At 41.4% G+C, this 12,763-nt stretch overlaps 1 protein-coding gene across 2 annotated transcripts in view; it reads left to right on the plus strand.

Annotated features, from left to right (window-relative positions):
- The window catches only part of LOC121085188, a 65,985-nt gene that overhangs the window by 8,656 nt on the left and 44,566 nt on the right, over nt 1-12,763 (plus strand). The window contains exons 1-2 of one of the 2 annotated variants that reach the window (XR_005826978.1): nt 496-592; nt 1,189-1,304. Coding sequence is in view for 1 of the 2 variants with exons in the window: in XM_040587543.1 (XP_040443477.1) it covers nt 1,189-1,304 (116 nt within the window). In the remaining variant the exon portion in view is untranslated. Of the gene's footprint in view, nt 1-495; nt 593-1,188; nt 1,305-12,763 lie in introns of those variants that run through there. The other variant, XM_040587543.1, reaches the window with a different exon arrangement.

Here is a 12,763-nt window from a genome sequence, read left to right on the forward strand (position 1 = left end):
AAGTGTGAAAATTACAGTGTGAATCGGTAGATGCTCTGTTAAATGTTCAAATGCCTGTCAGTTTGGAAATATGGACCTAGACTTCAGTGTTTCAAGGGGTCAGGAACTGAACCCACCTTTCTTGAAAATACTGAGAAATCAATGAACCGTCCTTCTCCTTCTTACATGCTGACATCCACTTGGAATTCAGCTGTATTTGGCAGAGCAGTAGAGAATTGATGGGCTTTGAGGATAGTGGACTTTTTCTAAGTAATTTCCAAAATTGTGAAAATGATGGTGAAGAAGTCAAATGCCTTTAAGCACTTACAAGTTGGTTTAGAAACTTCTTTTTCCCTACCATATGATAAAGAAATATTCATGAGTAATAGAGAAATGCCTGAGGCCACGAGCATACCACCGTGGTTAGGTAACTTTGCTCAGAGTTTGCTCTGAGCAAGCTGGTGACTTTTGAACTGTGCTTAGCCAGCCACCACCGCAGGTCTCGGCACAGGGACAGTGCTGACATGACAACTGACCAGCTCTGCTTTTTGAGCTAGTTAGCTGGGCTGCACGGGCACGTGGCACTCTGGGCCTGCAGTTAGCTTCTTCCAAGGTGGGTTGGTTTCTGTGCACACCCCTGTCCTGAACAGTCCAGACACATGCAATGTACCTTCATTACTGTTTCCAAGCTGTGGAATGTCTGCTTGTGTGTGTTGCCGTCTCTCAATGTCTGAACAAGGTCTGCTATTACCCTTTCAATATTCTTAATGACTATCCTATGACTAGTTTCACCCAATCATTCCCAGATGCTTCAGCCACATTCGGTCCCTTCTGGGCCACAGGGCAGGCAGACAGCCTCCCAGACCCGGACAGAGGTGTGAAGGGTACCTTTCCCTCCCCTCCCAGTACTCTTGCACCGAACAGTCTCCCCTGTGTAGGGCTTGCACGGGAGGACACTGTGTGTCCCTCCTGACATCCCTGCCCTTGCTGCTGCAAAGGCAGCTTATGTAACTTTGTGAGGCTGGATTCCAGTATCTATAGTAACATTTAAACAGAAATGAAACAGTTCCCAAAACAGGAAAAAAGTTATTGAAAACTATCCATAAACGAGATTTTACCTCTCCTGGGTCACACAAGTGACAAAATGTGGGTTGTTGGATCTATATAAACCGTCAATGAGCTTCTTATTCCTATTGTCTCCTTTCACAGTATGCGGGAGAGATGGAGGAGAGGAAGAGGTCTTCAGAGAGGAGACAGCTGACCTGGAACAGGAACAGGGGAGGATGGCCATGTGGCCACTTTCTGAAGATCCTTTCAGAAACTTGGTAAGAGGGTTTTTCTAGGCATGGGTGTGGGAAGAGCCATGGGGATGTTAATAATGTGGGCACTTTAAAGTGTATTGGTGCTGGGAGAGCACTGCTGCTTGCGTGCCAGCTGAGGAGTCTGTCTGGGATGTCTGAATTACATGGGACTGAGGAGGACACAAAGATGGCTTTTCAGTCGAGTTTACTTTTCTCTGTCAACACCGAAGGCATGCTCTCTTCAGGCTTCTTTGGGTCCCTTATGAACAGCAAAGCTACTCCTATGATGATCGCTTCTCAAAAGAACTCCCTCAGCAAAACCTTCTGGTGAGGCATGACCAAAGCAGGTTCACATCAGTGGAGAAATTCCACCTTTGGTTAACAAAAATTCTGCTGTAGCAAAATTTTATTGCTTTGGGGAAAATAATTATTGAATTAAAAATGCAAATGAATGTTTCTCTCAGAAAGGGCTATGTACTTCCTGAAAAATTTGCCACTAAGTCTGAAGCCTTTAAACTCCCAAATCTTCCCAATGAAAATTGTTGCAGAGATAAACATCAGTCCTTCGGGGCTGGAAGTTCTCAGAAATAAGCACTTGAGAAAGTTAGAGCTTCTTATACAGGCACCATTGACTTAGAGAAGTCTTCAGTGACACATTTTTTCCACAGTACTCCAGAAACCAAGACTTACTCTGTTAACAAATTAGCTTTTAGTTACATGAGTAATTAACAAAAAGATCACCGATGCATTTTAGCTGTTTTAAGCAGTTACGATCAGGGCTGGGAAAGAAAGTTAAAGGTGAATGGAAAAAGGATCACGTGGAATATTTTTACTGCAAAACCCCAAAACTAACAACAGTGATTTTGGTAGGTAGTAAGGAAGAATTGGGAGGATCAGAAATTCTAGAGTAGAAAATCAACATACACACCCACTGAATAAAATTCACCCATGTGTAAACAGCCAGTGATAGCCCATTTCTCACATAAATCTCATTTACGTCCTTAAGTTGGAGTAAATGCTTAGGAGTAATTTCAAAGGCATACTTGAGAAGAGATAATTTCAGTCTTTGTGAATTAATAAGTATCCTGGATTCTGCAAAGACTGATGTATGTGCCTAACCTAATACACTGTAAATATTTCTGGTATAATAGCTAATAATGTGTAAACTTAAAATGCTGGCTGTCAAGGTTAGGTAGGTTTGGGACCTAAGCAAAGAAATGTAAGAATATGAAAATGTAAGAAATTAGAATAAATCATAAGGTCTGTCTTTTTAAGTATGTGCCAACAGTAGCAGTAGTTAGCAGATGTATAGAGCTTTATGTATCAAAAGCACTGTATGAGCAATGGTCCAGATCCAGAATGCCAATATTCACGTCAATGGTTTCAAGGAAATACAAGTGGCTACTTTGGTAGGGTTACTGTTCACTAAGCTTTACATGTAGCAGAGTCACCTGTGTTATTATCACCTGTAGTTTACAGATGAAATCGCGTGATGGGTTACCAAACAGATATTTGCTTCTTTTTCATATTAGTAAACATCTCAACAAAGCTAAGAGAAAACACCTTGAGGAATGAAACAAGTCATTATTATGTCGCTATGTGGTGAGGCAAGTTGATGTTACAGCTTTCTCACTTAAAATTCACCTTAAATAGGAATACATCGTGCAGTTGGGGAGCCTAATGAAGAAGAAAATGCCCAGATATTTTTTTTCTTCAAAGATCCTGTTCAAAGAAACTCTTAAGCCAGTAGTTCACCAAAAGGCTGTTGAGCCTCAGGGGAATGTCTTATGCAAGGTGGACTTCTCTTGGGTGATTGCTGGTGTTTTAAGACTTGTGGTGGGCATTACTTGAATGTTGCAGTGTAGCCAAGCAATGGTTGTTTGCTTTAAGAAGATGTATTTTCTTTGTGACATCCTCTTCCCCTCAAATGGTAGACTATTAATTTGGGCTGTTTTGCAGCAATGTGGAGAATTCCAGGTTTGAAAGCATGGTAAAGTCTGTCTGCCCATCAGCACCCACTCTTTACAGGCTAAGCTGATTTCTTTCCCAGTACGCCCCTCCCAACATTTCTCTGTTGTTTTTTCTTTGTAATTTCATTCATTGTTTGAACTTCTGTCCATTTTTACAGACTAGAGCTCCTGTTTCTGTATAAGTAGATAGGAAGAACACACCAAAACAGGATTTCTTTCAGCCTTAAAAATGGTTGGCATATCCCAGTGGATAGGGGAACACAAAGTGCACAAAAAATGAGTGGAAGTAAGGTGGAAATAAATACAGATGGTCTGCCTCCTTGCTTTCAGCAAAATCTTCAGTTCTTAATTCTAGAATATTAGACACAAATCTTGAAAAAACATTGAATCTGTCAATACAGACTAAATTCCCTGCTCACTTCAGCTGTGTTTGCACCAAGGAGTTGTTTGCCCCCGCATATTTAACAGGAGATACACTTGGGTGTGCCTAGTAACTGTAATTTCAAGAAAGCAAAGCAAAGCAAAGCAGGTTCCTTTTTATGCCAGTGGCTTGCACATTGAGGAACCTTGAAAACTCTTGTTTCTCAGACAGGGTATCTGTGGAATTCCTGCCATCTATGTGCAATGAATTCAGACTGAGATCTTAAAATTGGCTTCCTTCAATCGAGTTTTGTTATGCAGTTGGCATGCTTTCGCACCCAAACCTCCCATCTGCAGCCTGCACCTGCATTGCTCAATATTTAACTCTGAGATCTCTGAACTTCCTGGACCACTAAGGTGTCTTTTGGTTTGCGGCTTGCTGGCCAGGGCTGTTGCTTACCATAAGAAAGAGGTTCAGATGCAGTAAATAATGTAGATTTCCAGTTTCCTCAGTGTTGTTTCTGCTCATTGAAAAGAGCTCTGTTCTGGCTGTCATGGTTTAACCCCAGCCAGCAACTAAGTACCACACAGCCGTTTGCTCACCCCCCCCACCCCTGGTGGGACGGGGAGGAGAATCGGAAAAAAAGCAAAACCTGTGGGTTGAGATAAGAGCAGCTTAATAATTGAAATACAACAACAATAATATAATTGTAATGAAAAGGGAGACAACACAATGAAATAAAACCCAAGAAAGACAAGTGATGCACAGTACGGTTGCTCACCACCCACTGACTGATGCCCAGCCAGTTCCCAAGCAGCGATCAGCAACCCCTGGCCAACTACCTCAACTTTACAGACTGAGCATGACATTCTATGGTATGGAATATCCCTTTGGCTAGTTCGGGTCAGCTGTCCCGGCTCTGCTCCCTCCTGGCTTCTTGTGCATCTCCTCAGTGGCAGAGCGTGGGAAACTGAAAAGGCCTTGACTTAGAGTAAGCACTGCTCAGCAACAACTAAACCATCAGTGTGTTATCAATATTATTCTCACACTAAATCCAAAACACAGCACTGTACCAGCTACTAGGAATAAAATGAACTCTATCCCAGCCAAAACCAGGACACTGTGTGCTGCAGCTTTTCCTCAGCATGAAGCATGGGGCATGAAAAGCAGGGTATAGCATTTACAACCTTAAAAAGCTATTGCTTTGCATTCTTAGGCTTTCTCTTTCTGCACAGTAGCTAAGTGAGTGCAGGATGTACTGCTACCTTTACCACAGACGAGCCCAGTATTTTCTGCTGTCAGTTACTTTGGAAAAGATCAAATCCTTCTCTTTGTCCTATGATTGTTTCTGATAAGCTGGCAGTAAGAATTCACAACTCCCATGCAGCCTCTTGTATGACACAGCTGAGCTGCTGCATGGCATGCCCCCGCTGCTCCCCACCCCCCCCACCCCCTGGCATCAGTGAGGAGTTCACCAGCTCGATGGACTAGAGGCAAGGCAGGTATTTGCCCAGTGATTTTACAGCTACATTGCACCACAAATTATTCACTGTGGCTTTATAGGCATACATACCTCTCCCCTCCTGGCCTTGTGGGTCTCTTCAGTGCTCTGAAGGCTGAGTCTGGCTTGATAAAGTGAAAAAAATCTCTCTAGGGTTCCCCTAGGTGCATACAAATTTATGGTGAGCTGTATACGTTACTCGTAAGACCAAATATTTAAATATCAAGAATTAGTTCCTAAAAATTGTAAGATTGTGGACATACACATGCACATGCCTCTGGGTACACCCAGATATGCATATGTACATGTATTAATACAGATACACACATAGGTAGATATTTATAGTGGCTTGGATAACCTATGAACTTGAAGTTTTGTTGCCCTGACTTTCATGGGTGCAAGATGACATAGTACCTGTGAAGGCTGGAGGTCAGTTCTACACCAGAAAATATGATTGGAGCTGGCAAGCCTTCCACAGTTATGATCAGAGGAAAGATTGCTTTTGCTCATGTTCCTTCTTTCCTGGGAAAAAAACCCCACCTTTTTCTGGTACAACTATGTCTCCACTGGAATTTCACTGAATCCAGAGCAGCGAAGGATCACTTGGAACTACTCTGGATGCTGCTTCAAGCCATCCTTTAAGCTGGCTCAAAGGGGTTAGGGGACATGAACTAACCACCCAGTTCCAGAGAATCCTTTGTGTGTGGCCACTTTTTATCGCTGTTCAAAGGCAAGGCACTACAAGGAATTAATAACCCATGTAAAACTTATATCGAGATGTTTGCTGGTAGCAAGTAGATGTTTGTTGAAAGAAGCATGGTTTAATGGCCTTAGCACAGGACTGTGATCGAGGATCTCCCGTGTTCTTCCTGCGACTTTGACCGTAATTGCCAGTCTGTCTTTTGACAGGTCACACATTCTGTATGTGCTTCTATTTGCCTTCTCTGAAATGGGCTAGAAAGTTTTACTTAGCTTTTAAGAGCCAGAAATAATTAGTTTCTGTTTAAAAAATACTGTTAAGGCATGAAATATCAATCATCAGTCTGATCTACCTTTAGCTTTCTGAGTATTAGGTGTCCTAGACGTGCTCTGCGTTACGTGGAAAGAGACCACTCCAGAGGGTGAGACCTCCCCATGTGTCAGTGTGAGAGTTTTTCTTCAAAAAGAAATTTCCCTTTTCCAGTCAGTATAGAAGGAATCTAGATGATGGAGTGAGGCTGACTTTCAGATGGCTAAGGTGAAGTGAAATAAACCCCATCCTGGATGCTACATTTAGGGTTGTTTATGCACTGTGTGAAGTAGGCAGAGTTTGCACTGCACATCTCTGATCTCTGAAATTAAAAGATTTGTGTGAACGAGAGGGATGAGTATTTCATAAGGTTCACCTAGAAAAGAAAGGTTCTAACCTGAATTAGAAACAATTGTAGTGAAATCTTCCAGCGAAATGGAATCATTGCTGTGAATTAAGATGAATGGGCTACAGGGCTGCTCGGAGCTTTGGGAACAGAACAGGGACACAGGCTCACCAAGTATTTCAACAGCTTAGGTGGCTGGCTAGGGAAGAGAAGATAGAAGGCAAGAAAAATAGTCATTATAGATATCATCACTGCTGTGGAGCAAGGCCAGTGGAACAGCGCAATTGCAGGCATGCTGCATCGTGTGGAAGCTGAACTGAAGGAGTTTTAGGCCGTCCGTGCAAGTCGACCAGTAGAGAGTCAGTGCTTAGAAGTGACCTCAACTGCAGGAGGCAAAATGCCAGCCACATTACTAATGCAGTCTCCTTTGCCAGCTATCTCTTTGGCAGTGTTGGTGTCAGCAAAACAAAACACGGCTTAATGAGATTGCAGGAGAAATGGCAGGCAACGACTGTAGGTGGTCAAGGCTTCTTTTCAGTGTGCAATAGCCGTGGTTTTCCAGATCATGTGCTGTCACAAAGTTGCAGATGGACCAGAAAACAGCTCCTGCGTGGGACCACACCATCCATGCAAAAAGGTGGTCTTGGATGAAAACAGGCTGAAGTCAAAGAACTGGGCTAGGAGCGCTCCAGGATCCACAGCACATGTTAACAAACTGTCCCCTTGCCAAGAACCAAAATTTCCAAATCCTGGCTGCTTGAACACTGCTAGTCCCTCACACAGTCTGCTGGACTTACTGCACGTTTCATGCAGGGTTTCCTGCAGCAGGGATGTGTCACTGAGCAACCTAGGCAGAGGAGGCTGGGCAGGGATGAGGGCAAGACCCTACACAGCACAGGCTTGGATAACCTATGAACTTGAGGTTGCTTTCACCAGTGACTACCACTGGCCCTGCATCTGTGGCTGTAGCAACCCAGAGTGTTTTCAGGAATAAAGTAAACACAACCAGGCATTGCCTGACATCTCTCAAATTAAATTAAAAAGTGATTTAGTGATTTTGAGGTGGTAGTTCCTGTCATCTGTTGCAATCCTTGAAACATTTAGTGATGCTTAGTCTTTTATGGGTGGTGAACTCCAGAAAACCTGTGGGGTATACCATCCCTATAGGATTAATACATATCAGGTAGGCTGATGTAATTCAAGAGGACCTTTTGAATCATCAAGCCGTGTGTTTCCTGTTGCAGACAACTGTATCATACAATCCCTTTTACAAGTTACTCAAGTTTCTCTGTAAAACCAGTTAGGTTTCTGTTTCCACTTTTCCTATTGTCTGTTTCAGAACCCTATTTCTTTGCTGGTTAAAAATTTAAATTATGGTAAAAAATTCATAATTACAATTTCTATGAAGTGTCAGCACTACCCAGTAGCTGAAAAAGTTATTTTAGCTTTCTGGTGTTTATGCTGTGTCCCTCTTTGACCTTTATTTCACTAGGTTAAACTAATGAAGCTACTGTATTCTGATGTATGGTAGCCTGTCTGTTCTTTGGCTCATGCCAGCCATCTGCGCTGTTTCTGTATCCTGAATTCACCCCTCCTCAAAAACAGGTGATCAGAATTGTATACAAAATATTTCAGATGAAGGTGCAGCAGTGCTTTGCACATTGCCTTGAATATTATTACATTTCTAATGGAAACATTTTGTCTGAAATATCCCAGGACCACATTGCTTAATTCATAATTACATTTGGGTCTAATGGGCATTCTGTGATCCTGGTATCCTCAGTCTTCCCTGCTGTGTTTCCAGCTGATAACCTCCACCACACTGCAGAAATTCTTGGCTCTAATCCCTCAATGCAGGAATTAATAATACATTTCATTTAATTTTAACCTACAGTAACACTTAGTTCAATGGTGAATTTGTAAAGCTTTTAATGGAATGTCAGTGTTTGATATCAATGCAGATATTTAATTAATTAATTTTATTTCACATAAACCTAAGAAAAATTGGAGGTACTCAGAGTGTGTGTTGCCTAATTTATGAGGGCATTATTTGGGTGGGTTAAAAATGATACTAGTAATAATATTGATTACTAAAGGGAAATGTTTAGTTTAGATTCCTAAATCCTTGTCCCAGCTGTGCATAATTTTACCAAATTTAATTTGATTTCATAGTTTGTCTCATTGCAGCAAGGAGAATGCATTTCCTGCATTTTTCATTCCGAATACATTAACTTTTCCCCAGATAAACCCGCACATTTTTTGTGAAAGGATAGCTGAGCAGTTTAACCAAAGTTAGCTTAATTAATAGACCTTTGCAATTCAAGTATGACAAGATTGCAGAAAACTACCTGAGCCAAAGTTCTTCAGCCTATAGAACTGGAAGGGCCAAGGATTACTTTTGGTAGAGGATATTATGCTGGGTTGTACAAAAAGTGGGTTTATGTTGTTTGTGCAGTTGGAATCACCAGTATTTCTCCTGTTCCTTTCTATAATAAATCCCGTATCTTAGAATGAATACAGGAGACCTTTTTATTTTTATACTGCATTTTCCAGCCTTTGAAAGGCTTGATTTCTCAACTCTGTGGTTACATTAATGGTATTCTTTTTCTTGACGTCTCTATGTATTTGTGTGCATATGTACTTTGTATACATAACATTCGTGAAGATGCAAAAATATCATCTACAGTGCATTATATACAGGAAAGGCTTATCCATTGTCTTTTTATTACTGGCAGTTCTTGAGAAATGGAAAACAGTGCTACTTTTTTTTTTTACTTTATTTTTTTTGCTCAGTTTCAAGCCTACAGAGATGAGGCCTTTGGGAACTATGACATTTTTCCTACTTTGAGGAAAATGTAACTGTCATCCAGCAGTGCCTTATCTACCACATTTTCTCTGCTTGAAGCAATGTTTTATAGAGGTACTTAGTTAGAAGTGTGGAGGATCTTTGGCTACCACATGGCCTCTGGCTTTAATAGGTATTCCTAGGAATCTGACAAGTCATACTTCTTTAAAAATAAAAGGTGGCAGGTCATTGTGGTGCTAATGCTATTTGAAAAGCATGATAAAGAATTTTATAAAAAGAAATATTAACCAGACCAAAACAATGCCATAGTCTCCAGGAACATTTCATGCTCCAAGTGAGTTTGATGTTACAAGGGAAGGACAGGCCTGTGGGTAAAGAGGGAACTTGGTTTTTTCCCAGCTTTCAGCATAGCAGCTGGCTGAAACCATGGTCCTGATGTCCCTAGTGTCAGCCCGTGTCTTTGCTCTGGCTGCAGTGGGGTTTGAGTTTTATTTTTGTTGTCTTGAGATCTTTGGGATCTGTTGTATGCAAATAGCACTTGTCTCTCTCGGGTATTAGAAAGTTTGATTCATTAATCTGTTTAAAGAACATTAAAAACATGGTATAAGGGTTGGATTAAAGCTGTTAAATGTTAATATTGGTTTGGATTTTCAAAGGCAGGGAAAGGAAGTAGGTCCCCAAAGGGATGTAAGTCCACTAAAAGCCATAGGAGATTTAACTGTGAAAAATTGCTTTTTCTCCTGGCAAGCCTTGCCGCTGTGTGCAGTGTGCATGTGTGAATTAAGATATATCACATACAGCATGCTAACAGTTAAAGCCATAAATGTCAGCTCATTCAACTCTCAGGAGAATAAGAAAATTGTGGGTAAAATATGGCTACGACATTTGATAAAAATTTAAATGGTATCAGTTTAAAAAGAATGACTTATCAGTATGTATTGCTGAAGCATTTTGGCTCCCAAAGAATCTCACCTTCTCCTTCTCAAAGACAGCATGTGAGTAAATAGGAACTGTGTCTTCCGCTTCCAAGTCTCTTTGGTTGGTAAATGTCTGATATGCCTTGCTTAAGAGGATCACAAAGAGTCTTTTAAAAGAGGAATTGGGATCAGAGGCAGAGAAAAAGCAGAGGTTGACTTGCCAGATAACTCCCTGCTACTCTAAAAATGTGCAATTTAAATTTGAAAATCAGAAGTAGGTTCCTTATAGTTGAAATTTATACTGTACTTTGAAAAGAAATAATGAAGAATGAGATTTTATTTTTTTTTCTACAGTAATGACATCCAGTTTCTCCAGCTTTGAGCTTACCTGTACTGTTTTTGCAGGAAAACATTAGTGTCCATATCTGAAAAACATCACTCCACACCCTCCAATAAACTATAAGTAACCCCCAATCCTAAGAGCTAATCTGTGGGGATGAACTCTGGTGTCCCTGTGGAGCCTCAAGGTCAGAGACTAAGAAAAAGAGTAACAACAGAAGTGCCTCCAGGATAAGGAAAGCGTTTTGCCAGGAGTGGCAAAGGAAACTATAATGTTTAAACCAAAAACAAAATCTGAATAGCAGACATTTTTATTGAGCAATTGTACAGAGTTCAAAACAAAGTCATCTCTGCATTTACCCTCTGCTTTTTATGATTTTCTTTGAAGTTTATTTTCTGTTTGAACAAACTTGCTTACTTCCCAGAAATTAATTCCTCTTTCTATAAGTAGATTCATGAAGCAGAAATTACATCTTCATGTTACACAAACTCCACACCCTTTGTGTTTTACTGCACTGCCAGTAGTTTGGTCTTGTTCAGATATTTGTTTACAAGGAGATATAGGTTGTGATAGTAATTTATTACCTGTTTTATTGTTGCCATTTGCCCTATAATTTTAAAGGTAACCTTAAATGATTTCCTAAGAAGAGGCTATCCTTGGACTTGTGTCCCCAGTCCTCCAGGATGCTCAACTCCTTCAAACTCTTGTATACCCAAGAGAGTGCCGAGTACATTTAACATAACGTTGGGTCTGAGCCAAGTGCTGAATGTCTCACAAAAAGAAAAAGAAAAAAAGAAAGGTTCACCTGAAGTTAACTTCTTCCAGGCCTGTCAAAGAATTTGGTTAATGTATTAACTCAGCAGATATTTCCCAGCATTTGATGTGTGGGTAATATCAAATTGCCATGCAGTTCACTATATGAGCAGTCATGCATAGATGCACAAATATCCAAGTGTGTGGCATGGAATAAAAAATGCAGTGAAGGTCCCAGTATAATGCCCTGGAGACCAACTTTCATTTCCTGGGCTATGCCATCAATTTTAGGGAAAAATGCTTCAAAGAATTTAGTGTATTTTGGGCACAAGCCTGAACCTGCTGTCATGCCCAAAGTCTGTATGTGCCCACACTTACAGATGCAAGAGCCCAGCTCAGATTCGTTGCTACAGCTCCTTGGTCCCCTGCAATGATGTCATGTAGGTAGATCTGGCCAGCCAAAAAGTCCTAAAAGCACATCCCAGAATGTTTAATGAGCAGTATGATCAGGCAGGAGTCAAGCTGCTGTCTAGGGAGTATGGTTGTGGTGTACAAGCTACAGGCACCCTATGGCTGGTAATAGGGGTGTGTGGGGTGAGAGGCAGCGAATATACCCCCACTGGAGGCTGATCACTGACTGAACCCCCCCATCCCTACTCTCTTCTGCTTCCCACTTTCATTTCTTTCTGATCTGCCATTTTTTGCCACATAATACAAGCAAGCTTTTCTCTCTTTCACCTTAAAGAAATATCCACCTTTGATCTCAATTGCTTCTGTAGCTACTGCTCCTGCTTTCTCCATTTCACGGAGTTTTTAAACACTGCTATGATTTCCTCTCTGTTTTGTGAGAGACCCCATTCATCCCAGTTTTCTGTTCACTGCAGTCCCATGCAAGTGTTAGCTGAATTTCAGAACCAGCCAGCAGTTTCCAGCCTCTTTACCCTGTCGGGCATCTCTGGCACATCGTTTGGGCTCCCTTTCTTGCATGGCCCTGCCCTTACACCTGAGTGTTTCTGCAGCACAACCATCGCTGCTCTGTGTGGGTCTTGCTGGAATCTGTCCTTGGCCCATGTGTATTGAAGTTTTGCACAGAGCTTGTGCAAAACAATACAGCAACAACTGCACCTTTGGCTGTATGTGCCATTTTCAGACAAGCATGTGATAAGTAGGTAAACAAAAATGTGGATAACAGAAAAGGATAAACCCCACAAAATCACAATGAGTTTGGCATGATAATTTTGCACAATTTCTGCCTTGTAATTGCCCTTGTAAAGGCAGCGGCAGGGTGCTTTTTGCATGTGTCTTTGAGTGTACCTCTCTTGTTTGAATGATGAGCTTTTTGGTTCTGTGCAGCACCTAGGGGGGTGACTTTTGATGGTGAGTACATGAGAGAGGAGAGAGGCAGAGCACTAAAACAGCAGTTTCTGTTAAGTTCAACAGGCCATGTGGCTCTTGCTGATCAAGGGGATACCATGTGTGA

Source organism: Falco naumanni, chromosome 1 (assembly GCF_017639655.2).
Source record: "Falco naumanni isolate bFalNau1 chromosome 1, bFalNau1.pat, whole genome shotgun sequence".
Classification (NCBI taxonomy): Eukaryota; Metazoa; Chordata; class Aves; order Falconiformes; family Falconidae; genus Falco; species Falco naumanni.